This window comes from Harpia harpyja, chromosome 17 (assembly GCF_026419915.1).
Source record: "Harpia harpyja isolate bHarHar1 chromosome 17, bHarHar1 primary haplotype, whole genome shotgun sequence".
Lineage (NCBI taxonomy): Eukaryota > Metazoa > Chordata > Aves > Accipitriformes > Accipitridae > Harpia > Harpia harpyja.
The window spans coordinates 475,376-491,308 of record NC_068956.1 but is presented as its reverse complement, the minus strand read 5'-3'; the positions used below and the strand labels follow the sequence as shown (position 1 = coordinate 491,308).

At 46.4% G+C, this 15,933-nt stretch overlaps 1 protein-coding gene across 1 annotated transcript; it reads left to right on the top strand.

Moving 5' to 3' along the window:
* The first annotated feature begins 8,990 nt into the window (after positions 1 to 8,990).
* Positions 8,991 to 14,654, top strand: LOC128153421 (olfactory receptor 51G2-like). Its single transcript, XM_052812797.1, has 2 exons — positions 8,991 to 9,139; positions 12,866 to 14,654. The coding sequence occupies exon 2, from the start codon at positions 12,894 to 12,896 to the stop codon at positions 13,866 to 13,868; it is 975 nt and encodes a 324-aa protein (XP_052668757.1). The 5' UTR covers positions 8,991 to 9,139; positions 12,866 to 12,893; the 3' UTR covers positions 13,869 to 14,654.
* The last annotated feature ends 1,279 nt before the right edge of the window (positions 14,655 to 15,933 follow it).

The following is a 15,933-nucleotide window of genomic DNA, read 5'->3' as shown; positions in this document are numbered from 1 at the left end:
GACCAGCCCATGCCCACTGTCACCAGGGGATGGCTCTCCCACATCCTCTTCTTCTTCCTCCTCCTCCTCCTCTCAGCACCTTGGTTAAGCATGGTGAGTCCTGTGGCTCTTGGTCCTACCATTGTGTCCCTTCTTGCAGAGTGTCCTGGTTTCAGCTGGGATAGAGTTAACTGTCTTCCTAGTAGCTGGTACAGTGCTATGTTTTGAGTTCAGAGCGAAGAATGTTGATAACACTGATGTTTTCAGTTGTTGCTCAGTAGTGTTTAGACTAATGTCAAGGATTTTTCAGCTTCTCATGCCCAGCCAGTGAGAAAGCTGGAGGGGCACAAGAAGTTGGCACAGGACACAGCCAGGGCACCTGACCCAAACTGGCCAACGGTGTATTCCATACCATGTGACGTCCCATCCAGTATAGGAACGGGGAAGTGGGGGCAGGGATTCGCCGCTCGGGGACTGGCTGGGTGTCGGTCGGCGGGTGGTGAGCAATTGCACTGCGCATCATTTGTACATTCCAATCCTTTAATTATTGCTGTTGTCATTTTATTAGTGTTATCATTATCATTATTAGTTTCTTCTTTTCTGTTCTATTAAACCGTTCTGATCTCAACCCACGGGTTTTGCTTCTTTTCCCGATTTTCTCCCCCATCCCACTGGGTGGGGGGGAGTGAGTGAGCGGCTGCGTGGTGTTTAGTTGCTGGCTGGGGTTAAACCACGACACAGAGAGGGGGAGTTTATCCAGCCTCATTTAGAAACCAGTGAACCCACTTCAGTGTGAGGGATGGACCAGATGACCTCCTGAAGTCCCTTTTGACCAAATTGTCTATGATTTATAGGATTAGCACAGAATGGACAGCACAAAACTGTAGCATCATGGCTTTGATGGTCCCTAGGGCACTTGGTTAGGTATTAATCTCTGCTTCTATTGCAGGGTACTGCATTACTGACTCTGGGCTACAGTGTCCAGAAACTATTGCCCAGCAACAGCAGCATCTTTAATCATCAAACATCCATCCTGATGTGCGGCAGTGACATTTCTGTCCAGCCTCTGTGCTCTGATCTCCTTATACTTGCTAGAAGCTACATTCTCTGTATTGCAAAGGTGAAGAGATGCTTCCATGCAGCCATATGCATTTTGTGTTTTGTGCAAGTCCTCACAGATCCAGTCCTACCTTTTCTGATATCACCAGCCACGCTGAGCCTGATTTGGTCTAATTCCATGGAAATTGCCTTCAGTGCCTGCACTGCCCACACCTTCTTCCTCAATGAGGTTAGGCTGGTTGTGTGTCTCTGTTGCAGTGCTCTTCAGTGAATTCATCAGACTAATGACCTCAGAGAAATACCTCATTCCACCTAACCTTGATAATGGAGAAAGTAGGAGCGGTGACTTTATCCAGAGATACCTGCATTGTCCTCTCAGGCTTTGACTTTGTTAAAAACTCTCTTAAAAACCTGAGGCCAGAGAAGATGGCCTCTTCAGGCATAAAGGCCAACAACCTGTGGGACCTGAGTATGCTACCCTGTGGCCAGCCCTACAGTCCTTGTGGTGTCTCATCTTCCGACCTCTGTGATGATGCTAGCCATTACAGGACAAGTGCCTCAGAGCCCTGAAACCAGCCCCTCTCCCATCGGTCTTCCCTGATTCCCCCCTTCCCTGTCTCCTGCAGGGACTCGTGCTTGTGCACAGGCTGGGGAAACACCTCCGTGTGCCCAGGGCTGTCAGCAGGAACACCAGGCAGCTCTGCAGGAGATCAGTAAACCAGTCTGTCCAAAAAGCAGAATTTTGGTCACAAAGTCACTTTCCCAAGGGGATGTTATTCTCAAAGGAACTGGAAGATTTATGAGTGCAACTTCTAATGGAAATTTTCCCTCCAATCCTTTGCATTGCATCTCCGGTTACACTGGTATTTCTCCTTTGCATGTTTGCTCTGCTTCCACCCCACCTTTTTTGAGAAACCATTTCAGATATACAACCGGTCTGTGAAACAAACAAACAAAAAATTGTATATGCATGAACAGAAACAAGATTCTGACTTCACTCAACATCAGTTACTCATATGCCAATTATCAAATCCCCTTGATTCTTTCCCAGGTCTCTTTTGAAAGCAGAGTCATCTGATAACATTTTCTCAATTGCCAGATTGAATTTCAACTAGTTCGATGATGTCACAGTGATTTATTTTGAAGAAATCATTGCAGAATAGCAATGTAATGTTGTTACTGTCTCTTCTCGCAGCTCTGCTCTCATTTCCTCACTGCTGTTACTGAGATGCCCATTGTGATATCTTCTTAAAATCATGACATTATAGCAGACTGATAAAGTGAATGGACACATTTGGCTTTATCAGAATGAAACTACTTCAACCTGCAGAATACAAAATATGTTGATGAGATCAAACCCCGAAGTCTTTTCAACCTTTTCAAAATGATATTCTGGAATTTTGGTCTCTTTAAACCTTGCAAAACGGCCTGAAGACAAATGTAAAATTCCTGCACCACGATCCAGCCACCTTGATCCAGATGGGGCCAGGCAAACTGGAAACCCTTTGAATTAATTAATTGGCACCAGTCTTCTTTTTCCTTCTAAGAAGGAAATCCTCCTGCAGAGCAGACCATGGCTGTTCCTGCCCCCAGCAAGTGCCTGGATCCATTTGATACCATTTTAGGCACTTGGGGATGCACCTAAAAGCGAAGTGTACTTTCCACGCACACTTTTTTGTTGTTGTTTTTGGCAAAACAGTGGTCTCTCTACAGCTAATGCTGTGCCCTCTCCTTCTGCCAGCCATTCCTCGTGGAGCTGTGCTGCGGATGGCGAGCACAAGGAGGCAGAAACCACGCTTGTAAGGAATTCCCTAAGGAACAATGGTTGTCTAAGAGTTGCAGCATGCACCTCTGAGTTTGAGGATCAGGCACTGGTCTCATTGAGGTCACACACCAGCAGCGAGTTTTACAGCTTTACCTCGACATTCCTTCCCCATCAGGGTAAATTTATTGCATCCCAGCTGTTATTTACAGCCTTCAGACAATGTTATCCTGCTGGTGGAGGTCTGGGACATGCTGTACATGATGCTCCTTTGAGTTTGTATTTTAGCAAATTATACGCAGGTCGCATTGACCTACGTTCACCTCTCGGGTGTCTCTGAATCACCTCTATCTACCAGCTTTGCTTAATATGGGAAAATGAAATACAGGGCTTTGCAATGTTTGCAGATTTCTCTGGGATTGTTTGATTTTCCACTGCGCACACTAAAAGCAGAGTCTGCTGCCTTTGTGACAGGACTCCCTGTCCTTTCTGCGTTTTCTGAATCCCCCCATTGTATTATTTACCTGATGTACCAAGTCAGGCATTAAATATGTCAATGTTTGCCTGTACAAGAGCTCATTCACTTTTGCAGGTTGGAGCGCCGGTGACCGAGGATCTCATGTGTGTCACTCATGGCAGCACAGGAAATTGGTTGACATCACTTCACTTTACCCAGGGGTTTTTTGATGATTTCAATTAAAGACACTATTTTTCTGCTGAAGCAGTCTGGGTGGCTTAGCACCTGAACGAGCTGCAGTTGTACAGGCTTAAAAGTGTTCCGTACAGTTTTAACTGCTCTGCTCCCTGCAGAAGACCATGCTGGAGTGGCACTGTCTGTCTCTCTAATTTCTTCCAAGCTCTGTGTTGAGGTCACCCTGGTGTTCATAAGGTGCTGAAGTTAAAGTGGACCAGCTTTCGAATGGATAATAGAGCTGGAGACTGTAGTGCTCTGGCAAAAGACTGACTTCTATTAACAACCACTGAATGAGGGTTTTCACTTGAAAAAATGTATGAGCAGCAAGGTGGTGAACACTAAATACAGAAACGCAGCTGTACAACAGAACCTGGGAGAGTTTGGAAGGGTCCAGGGGACTCATCTGTCCTCCCTTCTTCTGTCCACATGCACAGCTGCCCCGACCTGAGTCCTGCCCATGTAAGTAAGTCCCTCATGCACTTACTGCAACCCCAAACCGGAGCCTGGCCAAAGCCTCCCTTCTCCAGCCCCTTCTCTATCCTTCCCTAGGACTTAGGGACATGGTTTGGTGGTGGACTTGGCAGTATCAGGTTAACAGTTGGACTCGATGGTCTTAAGGGTCTTTTCCAACCTAAATGATTCTATCATTCTATGCTTCTACAACTTCCCACCACAATCAAAGCCTGGCCCCATGGCATGCTTCTCCAGCATCTACCCACACCTTTCAGGCCAGGATTGTAGTCCCAACCCCACCACTTCCACCGTCTTCAACCACAACCCTCAACACACACACAGAGCAGGGACCAGCAAGAGCTGCTGCCTGCAAGGAGCTACTGGATCTTAAGTGTCTAACCCATCACACCTCCCCTGGGTGGTTAGCTGGTGCTACGAGCTCGTCCCTGGAGCTCAGCAGGAGAGGGATTCCCCTTAATGCTAAGGCCCAAGGGACATCCCAAAGCAGGAGAGCTGCCCAGCTCCAGGGTCAGGTGGTCCTTTGGGGAATGTGGGGGGACCAGTCATAAGAGCAGCTGGTCCAAGTCCAGGTCCCGCCAAGCTCTTTTCCTCAGTGCTATTTTTGAGCCTCAGTAGATGGCTGACTTGGAAAAACATTGCGTCACTGCTGGTGATGTCAGAGCTGCTGGTGCCAACGCAGTCAGCTGCTCCTTTGGTAGCAAGTGGGCAGGACAACCTGCCAAGGAAAAGACATCCCTTCTGGGCTGCAATCTCTCCTTCCAGGCAGCTGGGATATTTTTGTCCAGCTCAACACAGCCACTGGAGCCAAAGAAAACTGCGTATGATCAAACAGCCCTTGCATTTTTGAAACTTTTTGAAGCAGAGAAGGATGGGGGACATACCTGCCTTCCTCCTCTGCCCCAGGTCTGCAAAGTCTGGAGCAACCCTGAGGGACACTGCTGGGATGGTGGGAGGTGAAACCTCCACAGCAGCAGCCTTCGAGTCTCACCTTCCAGTTCAGACCTGTGCTTGGGCACACAGACGGTGGAATCCCTCACTAGGAGAAAAGAAGGAAGCCAGAATTGGTGCCAGTGTGGTGATTTCAGGTAGCAATGGTGCTCCTGTTCTCCTGGATCTTCCTAAACACTTTCCTCTTCTTTATTTGCATATCTCCAGTGAGCATTACCTTCATAAATGTTATGAGCGTGCTCGTTTTGAACAGGGTCTTGTAAAGGCTTTTACACAGGAGGACCAAGCCCCCCTACCTTCCCCTTCCTTCCTCGCCATCCCTTCTCACACTCCTGTCAGTACTCACACACTGAACTCTGGCCTGTACAGTAAATATGATTAGGACTGGCTTAGGCTCAAATTATAAACATTTCCAGCAAATAGACTGATGTGTGCCAAGTGGGGCTGTGTTCCCCCTTAGCTGTAGTTCTGGGAAAGCAGGTTTTTTTTTTTTTAGATGGGAAAACAGATGAACAGATCCTGACATCCTTCCCTATACACATGCAATACCTATGCTTTTGGGAAAAGGGATTAAGCAGAAAACTAGCAAGAATGACTTGGTGGGAGCACAGTATGGAAACATCACTGCAGGAAGCTTGGTGCATGTGGGTGAGTCTTGAGACACAGATCAGAGGGAATCATAAGATTTTGAGCGTATCTGGTACAAGATGAATTTATCTTACATTATTGTCGTGGTTTAACCCCAGCCAGCAACTAAGCACCACGCAGCCACTCACTCACTCCCCCCCTCCTCCCAGTGGGATGGGGGAGAAAATCGGGAAAAGAAGTAAAACTCATGGGTTGAGATCAGAACGGTTTAATAGAACAGAAAAGAAGAAACTAATAATGATAACACTAATAAAATGACAACAGTAATAATAAAAAGATTGGAATATACAAATGATGTACAGTGCAATTGCTCACCACCCTCTGATTGACATCCAGTTAGTCCCCGAGCGGTGATTCCCCCAGCCCCACTCCCCCCAGTTTATATACTGGGCATGACATCGCATGGTAGGGAATATCCCTTTGGCCAGTTTGGGTCAGCTGCCCTGGCTCTGTCCTGTCCCAACTTCTTGTGCCCCTCCAGCCTTCTTGCTGGCTGGGCATGAGAAGCTGAAAAATCCTTGACTTTTAGTATAAACACTACTTAGCAACAACTGAAAACATCAGTGTGTTATCAACCTTCTTCTCATACTGAACTCAAAACATAGCACTGTACCAGCTACTAGGAAGACAGTTAACTCTATCCCAGCTGAAACCAGGACAACTATAAAATAGGTATGGGGGTGATTCAAGCAAGGTCAGTGTTGGGCATTTTATAGTGGCTGCTGGAAGCCTGAGCCCTTTTTCTCATTCTGCTGTGGGTCTGCTGGATAACCCCAAGCAGACATTTTCATCTCCAAGCCCTTCCCTTGTCCCAGAAGACCCTATGCAACCCCTCTCTCTGTGCCATGCATACGACCAGGCTGCTCAGCACACTGGTCTTGAGAGGACCTTCAAGCATGACATTCATGCTAGAAACACGTTATCATTTCAGCACAGGCAAGATAGGTAACGAGAGGAAATTTTTCTCTCTGGCAGTTCCTAGCAGTGATGCTGCAGTTTGCAAACCAAATCATTGCTTCCAGCTGCACAGACACAGGTTTGCTGAACACAGTTTGTCTGCAGCCTCTCAGCGCAGGAGGCTGAACGAGTGACGCTGGAAACTGCCTGATATGTAGAGTAAAATGGTGGCAGAAAGTCCCAAGGGAAAGAAACTAAATGTGCCAGGGTGCATGAAAGATGAGTGTGTGCATGCAGCTGGGCTGAGTAGAGCAGGGAAAGAGATACCGTGTCATTTCCACAGATGGATAAATTCAAAAAGATTAAAGGTTATGCCTTTTCTGGAGAGCTGTGGAAAAAGGGGCCTGGCGAGGGTATCTCACCTGTGCCTTTGCCCTGAGACAGGATCAGCTCAGCTGAAACCATTACTGAGAGACATTGAGGAAAACCATCTGTGGTGGTGATGCCATGACCATGCCGACCTGTTTCACTGTCGACCCCTTGCCTAACCTCAGGTTCCCTTGCTTCCAGTTCAGCCCATGACACTTTGTCTTAGCCCCGCAGCCTGGTTATTCCCATCGCTGCAGCATCTCTTTGCTTTGCTGCAGGACACTTTCCTCTCCCTGCTGCCTCCCAGGTCCTGCTTTCACTCTGCACTGTGGCATCTCAGCTGCTCTAAACCCGTCACACCACGTTTGAGGCTTGTCATGGCCAACTGTGGCGGAACTTTCACTTTCCAACATAAAGACGTCTGGCTAAAGCTTGTTTGCTCTGAAGACCATAAGAACTATTCTACTAGATCAAACTAAAGGTCCCTCCATGCTGCCATCCTGCCTTGAAGAGTGGCTATTAATGGCCATTTAGGAAGGTAATTTACAGTTTATCCTTCCCTTGGCACATGTCCCAGCATCTAACAATCAATTTAGAGGCTTCCTGAACAGGAGGCAGCACCTCAGCCATCATGTTTAATAGAAGTCAATGAATCTCTCACCTACGGATTTGTCTAATACTTTTTTGAATTTATATATGCTTTGGGGTCCCACAACATCCAGCAGTGATAAGTCTCATAATTTTGTTATAAGCTCTTTAAAAAGGTACTTTTAAATTTTTTTTAAATCTTCTGCCTAATATTTTCAGGGTGTGTCCTCCCCCTCCTAGTTCACATAGTGTGAGAAAAGATGAAAAATCATTCCGTATGTATCCTCTCCTCCCCATTCATTATCTTATAGACCTTTCCTGTACTGCTTTATTGTCTCTTCTCAAGGCTGAAGAGTACTTTTCCAATAATCTCCACTTCTACAGGAGCTTCCCTGAAGTGGTCAGGCTGTTGGACTAGGTGATCATTGTAGGTCCCTTCCAACTGAATTTTCTATTCTATTCTATTCTATTCTATTCTATTCTATTCTATTCTATTCTATTCTCTTCTATGCCTCTGAGCACGCTTGCTCCAGGATGTTTGCTAGCTTCAATAGTTCTTCTTCCTCTGTTTTTTTTCACATCTGGCACACCTAGAGATAACAAACCTCTGCCAGGACCATTTGGATGAGTGTCACAAAGGCTCGGTGTATTCAGCCATAAGCCTGGCCGTGAGGTTTAACAACCAGGTAGCTGTCTTACTTAAAATTAATGCTTGTAAATTAATTGTTCTTTGGCGCTGGGGCCACCCAGCACCAGGCAGTCCAGGATCATGCCAACAAACCCTCTAGCCTCTAAAATGAGGCAGTGATATCATGCAGACTCCTGAGCCCCTGCCTGGATGTTGCTGAAGTGCAGGTTGGCTCAGGTCAGCAGCATGCCAGGGACCATGATGACAATTTACTGGTGTCCATCATGGGCAGTGCCCCAGCACAGTCTGGTTTGTGACTACAGAAGTATCTCTTAGGTCCGGTGGCTGTATTTACTATAGACACCTCATACGAGAATGGACAAGCCAATTAGCTCTCCTGTGTCTTGGTTTGGCAGCCACAGAAATAGGGGTTAATAGCAATTTCCACGTCACAGCTGAGGTGGCAAAGATAAACTTATTACCACAAGACATCTAGATACAACAGGCTTCTGGGCCATCTGAGTAGATATCTGCTAATGTGTCTGTGTTTGGCGTTGTAATATTTAGTTTGTTTTTATTGTGTAATATATTATGATTTTAATTAAACATTTTGTGTCTCACTGGTCACAGGGGGATAGCTAGAACTTCACCTCTGTTACTCCCTTGGAGAGATGCTGCAAGCACTCTTGTTGCAAAATTTATTATTATTTGCATTTCAGATCCATTCTCACAATAAAAATTACGTGTATTGCCAGCATGCTGCAGCATTGCCAGCCATAAATCACAGGGAGCTATAAACATGTCACCCAATAAACTATCAGGAGAAAATCATGCCTGCTGGGAGAGCATCATAAATGGAAAAGATCATTTACTTCACACACTATTTTCACTAGTACGCCTCATGCTGTTTACGCACAGGGAGCTTGGACTCTGCGTGGCTCCCGGTTGATTGGACAGGGTCAGTCCACAGGGCGCGTTATAAGTCCTGCCCTCCCGATGCCGGGATGCGGATGCAGGTTCTTCTTCTGCATCGCAACGGAGTTGTGCTGCCTGCGCAAGTCGTAAAGCCCCTGGGCCCCCGCCGCCACGCTCGGTAAGTACCCTGGGCAATTAGCAGCCTTTCCATCATTGCACTCCTGTTTTACTAGTGTGGTAGCTGTGGTTTATTGGACTGGACACCAGCACGGGGGGGGAGATGCCTCCGAAGCACTGCTCGGGAGGTCTACACCATTCCAGAGGACCCTCTGGGTTGGATGTGCTGGAGGAAGTGGGTGGCTGTAATTTCAGGCAGGGTTGGCATCACAGTACTGCCAGGGAAGATCTAGCCATCGCGGTGCCGCTTGCCATTGTGCTGTGGGCTTTGTGCAAGAGTCAGCCTGCTCTTCCACCGTCTGGTGGCCTGGCTCAGCTGGTGGGAATGGCACGTTCCTGTCCTTGCCCGTAAAGTCAAAGAAATTCATCTCTGTGGGTGCTGCATCCCCAGAGCCCCTTTGCTAATCCTCCTCCTTTCAGCGAGCGGCTGAGCCCTCGCTTGGATGCTTGAGTTGGCAGCAATGCAGTTGTGAAAATAGCAAAGTCTCCTCTTGGGAAAAAAGCAGATCTCTTTGTACCATCCTTCCACAGCCCTGGCTCCCAAGCACCCGCTCTTGCCTACACTCAGAAGAACTCTTAAAGCACAGTACTTTGCTTAAGTTATTGGTGAAAATCAAAGACAGAGGCAAGAAATGAGGAGGTGGCTTTTGAGGACTGGAGAGGGAGGGATGGCACTGTCCCTCCATGAGGCAACTGCTTTCGTGCCTGACCCCTTCCTCCAGGCAGTCTGGAGTAGGTCCTGGGGAGCAGAAATGCCTTGGGCACTGAGCAGGCGGACAGTTTTCTGTCTCTGGTAGGATGCCTTTCTAGGCTAGCAGCAAACACAGCTGGGTGCTGCCATTAATCTTTAAATTCATATCCTCCACAACCGGAGGTTTGTTTCCTCATCAGGGCTTGGCTGCAGCGTGAAAGGTGTAACAACTGCTGTCCCACAATAGTCAACTGGGAGGTGTAACGTATGTGTGTGCTATATGTTACATATACACATATGAATGTACATAAACATAAATAAGTATGCATGCTTTTTTATATATTTTATATATTCTATGTGTTTTATATATTTATATATATTATTTATAGACACACATATATATATATTTATATTCACCCACACATAAAACATGGAGGGGAAAAAAAACGCCTTGGAGTGGGATCCGTATCTGTAATGCATAGGGGCACAAAACAAACCAGAGTAGCACAGAGAGGAGCAGAGTTAGTAAACCCCATTTCTAAATAACTTCCTATAGCATGGTAGGGGTTGCTGGTGTCTAACAAAGTCAGGTTTGCATGAAGGCTTTCTTGTAGGAGGAACATCCCTTACAGACCCCAGGTAGTTCTCACCAGTCCTTTCTTTCCCACTGTGCTCTAACAGTCCCTCCTCTTTATCCACCTCCATATTCCTGGAAACCTCTTGAATCTCAGTATCTCTAAGAGTTCCGGATATCTGCCAGATGCTGCTGTACGGGAGACAGTTAGACAGACAAACAGGCACACACAGACTTGGTTTTTTTATTTTTTTTAACCCAGCCTCCAGATGAGACTGAATTGCAGGAGTCTGCAGTTTAATTCTCACTGCTCAGATGCTGTTGGATTGACAGAAAGGGACAGCTCTTACCTTTGGGGAGCTCCAAGCTGCCACTTAGGACCCGAGGTACCTCTGGAGAGTTTCCTTTTGCCAACGTCAACCACTGTTGAAGCATTAGGGAAAGTGCAGGCTGCCCATCCACGTCCGTGCCATCTCATGCACTGATGAGGCTCTCCTGCAGAAGGGCTGTGACTTGTCCCTTCAGCAACTGCCACAGTGGGGCTACGTGCTGCCCAAGGTGATTCCTGACGCTAACATGTAACTTTGCAATGAAGAGAAAGTGGCTCTGCCTGGAGGAAATGAAATGACTTTGGGTCTTCCCCAGGTCCCATCAGTTACGTGTTGCTTTTGCCCTGGAGCAGGAAGATGTTTATCCTTGCTGAGCTTTGGGATTTATTGCCACATTAGACTGTCAAGCAGGCTGAGTCTAATGGAGGAAAATCATATTAAGAATGTAATAAATACATCATGGAAGATACGTGTGTTTATTCAAAAATGAACTGTGTTATAGTAAACCCTCTTGCTCATAATTCAGGCACTCTTTGACCTGCTTGTTTTGTATCCTACAGAAGGTGCATTAAGACTGAAGCCACAAATATTTCTTTTCCTTTAATTAGCTCTTGTTTTGCACATCCACTGCTTTCCCCCATCCACCCAGCCTGTCATTCTGTCACAGAAGGCACAGAAAGGGACCCTGTCAGCCTCTCCAGCATCTCTGCTAGGGTGTATTGTCACATGCAGTGTAGGAACCTGGATTATGCTGAGATGGCTGAATCCTCCAAGAGGACTGAAACCTATAGTAAGATCACAGGCTCATAGTTTCATTGGATAATTCAGGTTGGAGAGACTTCAGAAGATCTCTAGTCCAACATCCTGCTCAAAGCAGGGCCAGCTATGAGGTCAGACAAAGATGCTCATGGCTTTGTCCAGGTGGGTCTTGAAAACTTCTAAGGATGGAGATGCACAACCTCTCTGGGCAACCTGCGCCGATGCTTGACAGTCTTCATGGGGAAACATTTCTCATTATATCCAGTCTAAATCTCCCTTGTTTCAACTTATACCTGTTGTCTCTCCTCCTCCTGCCATGCACTGCTGTGAAGAGCGTGGCTCAGCCTTCCTGTAGGTAGGGGAAGGCTTCCCCTATCCTCGCTGTAGGTAGGGAGAGGCTGCTGTTGGGTCCCTGCAAAGCCTTCTCTTCTCCAGGCCGAACAAGCCTCTTTCCTTGGTCTCACACCCTAGAGCATCTCTCCAACTCCCATCCATCTCCGTGGCCCTCTGCTGAACTCACTAGAGTAGACATCTGCTAGATTTCTGTAAAGGCCTCACTCACCTCATACACTTGATCCCTGCATAAAAACTCCACTATATCCCCTGTACCCCTCCTCTCTGATTTGGACCCAGAGACTTTCCATGGATGCCTCCCTAGTGCTTCTGAACCTGCAACTTCTTGTGCTTTGGCTTGCATTTGCCTTATTAATGAAAGTCATGGGCACTACACAAGTGGGATTTTGCTCATTTATTTCCCTTCACCTGATAGTAAGGTAGATTATGAAATGAATAACAACTTGGATGTGAAAGCCACTGAAAATCCACCTTACCCTAGTGGCCATCTTCTGAGCTGAGAGCAGCAGTGTCTAAGTCCCTGATTCTCTGTTATATTTTGCATTTGTTTCCAATGTTGAAGTTCTTAACTAAGAAGTCAGAGTTAAACCTTCACCATTTTCATGTCCTTTGATGTCCAGTTAGCATCAAAAAGAAGCCAGCTGCTTAGGAGCTTAGTCTTGGTTGGGGTGACCACAGAAAAATCATTTGTTCACTCAATAGAGCATCTCAACCTGTGGAATCTGGGGACAACTGTAAAACAGTAGCACTCACCAGAAATGTCTTCACTTCCATTTTAAGAAAAAATGTATTTCTTTTTTAAGAAAAAATGCCCATCCTTTTCCTTCATTTTATAGTTTAATGGATAAACAAGAGTGTAGTCATATGTGACACTATGGTAATTATAACAGTGTCCTAAGCAGCATGGGGTCATCTGCATAGGTTGGTGGGGAGGTGGAGGGATGTGGCGCTTGTCATTACCCACTTCTATGTTCAGTGGAGAGTCCAACTACGTGGAGTTTCTGTTGTGATTTGTTTTAGGTATAGGTCATGTGAGAGCTGAGCTGGGATGGAGCATGACTCACATACCACGTGGGAATTCAATGGCTCCTTCTATCAGCCTTCAGCTTTCCTCATGATGGGCATCCCAGGCCTGGAAGGCCTTCACCACTGGATCTCCATCCCTTTCTGTACACTGTACCTTATTGCTCTCTTGGGAAACTGCATAATCCTATTCATCATAAAGAAGACCCAAAGTCTTCATGAACCAATGTACTACTTCCTCTCCATGTTGGCAGTCACTGACCTGGGCTTGGTTCTATGCACACTGCCTACTACTCTGGGCATTTTTTGGTTTAATATGCGAAGAATTGGGTTTGATGCTTGCCTCACTCAGATGTATTTCATCCACATACTGTCCTTCATTGAATCCTCTGTGCTCCTGGCAATGGCATTTGACCGCTTCATTGCCATCTCCCATCCACTGAGACACTCATCCATACTGACCAAGACAACTGTCATAAAAATAGGTCTGGCAATTATATTGAGGGGTATGGTCTCCCTCCTTCCCATACCCTTCTTGCTCAAGAGACTAACTTATTGTGGGAAGACTGAGCTTTCTCATTCTTTTTGCTTCCATCCTGATATCATGAACCTAGCATGTGCAGATATAAAAGTCAATGTCTTCTACGGTATGATTATCCTCTTATCAACAGTGGGGATGGACTTCATCTTCATTGTGCTGTCCTACATCCTAATCATTAAAACTGTTATCAGCCTTGCAACCAAGGAGGAGTGTCTCAAGGCTTTGAATACATGTGTTTCCCACATCTGTGCTGTTCTAGTGTTCTTCATCCCAATGATTGGACTGTCCATGATCCATCGCTTTGGAAAGAACGTTCCTCCTCTGGTTAACACTTTGGTGGCGTACACCTACCTTATAATTCCCCCTGCTCTCAACCCCATTATCTACAGCATAAAATCCAGCCACATCCGTGAGGCTTTGCTCAGGGCACTGCGGAGGAAGAGTGAATCTGACTGGTAGCTCCCTCCACCAGTTATGCCAGAAAGTGCTAGTGGACTGGTTTCTTGGTCAGAGCTAGTGGACTAGTTTCCTGGTGCTCCATCCACGTGGGTCACTGCCAGATGAAAGAACTGCAGATCCACTCGGACACTGTGCCTCAACCCAGTGCTGTGATCTTCCATGTTTTGTCCTAGCATGATGCTTTCATCCCTTCCAGCAGCCTGCGAACACCCCAAGCATTAATGCCAGCGATATACACAGATGGAAGCCCCAATTAGAGGGAGTCAATTAAAAAAAAATGGATTGAATGACTTTATCTTTTCAAGTCATGCAATGAGGCGGATCAAGGAACCTCTGCAACACATGTTATGCAAACTCTAGTAGCCAGATAACAGCATGTAAGCTTCACTCAGACTCCCTTGTATGGGGTCATCGTTCCCTCATCGCATGTAACAACATAGCTAACCCACGCAGCAAGCACAACAGGACAAGGCTTGGGCCAAGAGTTTGGAGCCACTCTGAATATCCCAGTCATTAGCTGTTCAGCTGGAAACATCCCACAAGATGGAGCTCAGCTCCAGAGGCTGAGCACAGAGCATTTTCTGAAGATCAGGTGCTGTTAAGTGGGCCCACAGCACTCAGTCCTTCTTAAAAAAAGGCTCAGCCTTCATCTTTATCTGCTTCTGAAGTGCCATACACATCTACAGTGATGGAAACAGTGCTGCTTTTGCATCTCTTTTTGATGTCATCGAGTCTTACCATCTTGCCAATGTTCCAGCCATTGTTTTGCATTGAATGTAATGTATGTATGCAATATCTTCAATAAAAGACATCTATTCGTTGTAAAAGGTCAAAAGACTTGATGAAGCCATTTTTTTTCTGTTTATATGATGCAGAGATATTAGGCTGGAGTTGCTTAAAATCTTCAGGATTTGCTGTAGATGAGCACAGGATTGTATGAATTAGGTATGCATCAGGATGGTGCTTGGGGTCTGGTGTGACTAGCTCTCTTGCTGAAAAAAAGGGGTTTAAAAAATATAATAGGAATGGCTAAACTTCCTGACACTAAGGACCATGTACTACAATCTTCCAGCTGAGACCTGCCAGGTACTGACTGGGCAGTCCGCAGATGGGAGGTGACAGTGTCTCCCAGCATCTTATTGCTCTGCTGTAGGAGGGGTCTCAGCCAGACAGGCAGCAAGATTTCATGATCTTCCTGGCTTGCATGCTCCCACTGACAGAATAAAATGGCCCCACATCTTTAATGCCTCCAAATTATGGAGCTGTATTTTTGTTGATCTTAAGCAATATTTTGGCCAGTTTTGACTGCAGTGGAGAATAAGAAGAAACGGTCAGTGTTCACCTTGGAAGGGTGAAGCAGCAGAAGGTATCGGGACAGGATTGCACCAGAACTGGCCTGTTTCTGCCTGCTGCTAAACACTTCACACTTCAGACTAACCCAGGATTAGTGTATTTTTCTATTCTGCTCTACACATAACAGTACCTGGAATAGAGAGAAAAGAATAATGCGGGAACATCTCCATAAAAATATAGAAAGGGAGAAGGGAAGATTCCTGAGGGGAGGATTCCCAGGCCACTGTTTGTTTTGTGTTGTGCTAGTTATTTTGCTGAGGATCCCAGTGGGCCCTTGCACAGAGTGAAATACTGTTCAGCAGACCACCCCCAGAACCTCTGCCTGAGCGTTGGCACAGCGGGTCTTGGGGTGGAGTCCCATTTGCATTGAGATAGCACCCAATGGGAGCACTCTTTGCTCAAAATATCTAAGGTCTGACCTGGTGCTTGTAGCCAGCTATTATCAGAGGAAAGATTAACATAAGGGAACAAACACAACTTTCAGCAGAAAAGCCTAGAACTGAGCTTTGCTGGAAAGATGCTTAGCTTGCAGAATTCTCACACAGCACTGCTCCCATTCTGAAAACTTCCAGAGTTTCTCCCTGAGCATCCGTGCTTCCTGGTTACAGCCATTCTCCGAAACAGCAAAAGCCCAAGGAGCCTCTGTCACAGCAAGCAAATGTTCGGGGCGGACAGCCAGGGAGGAAATGTGTGGGAGATTTATTAGCACATT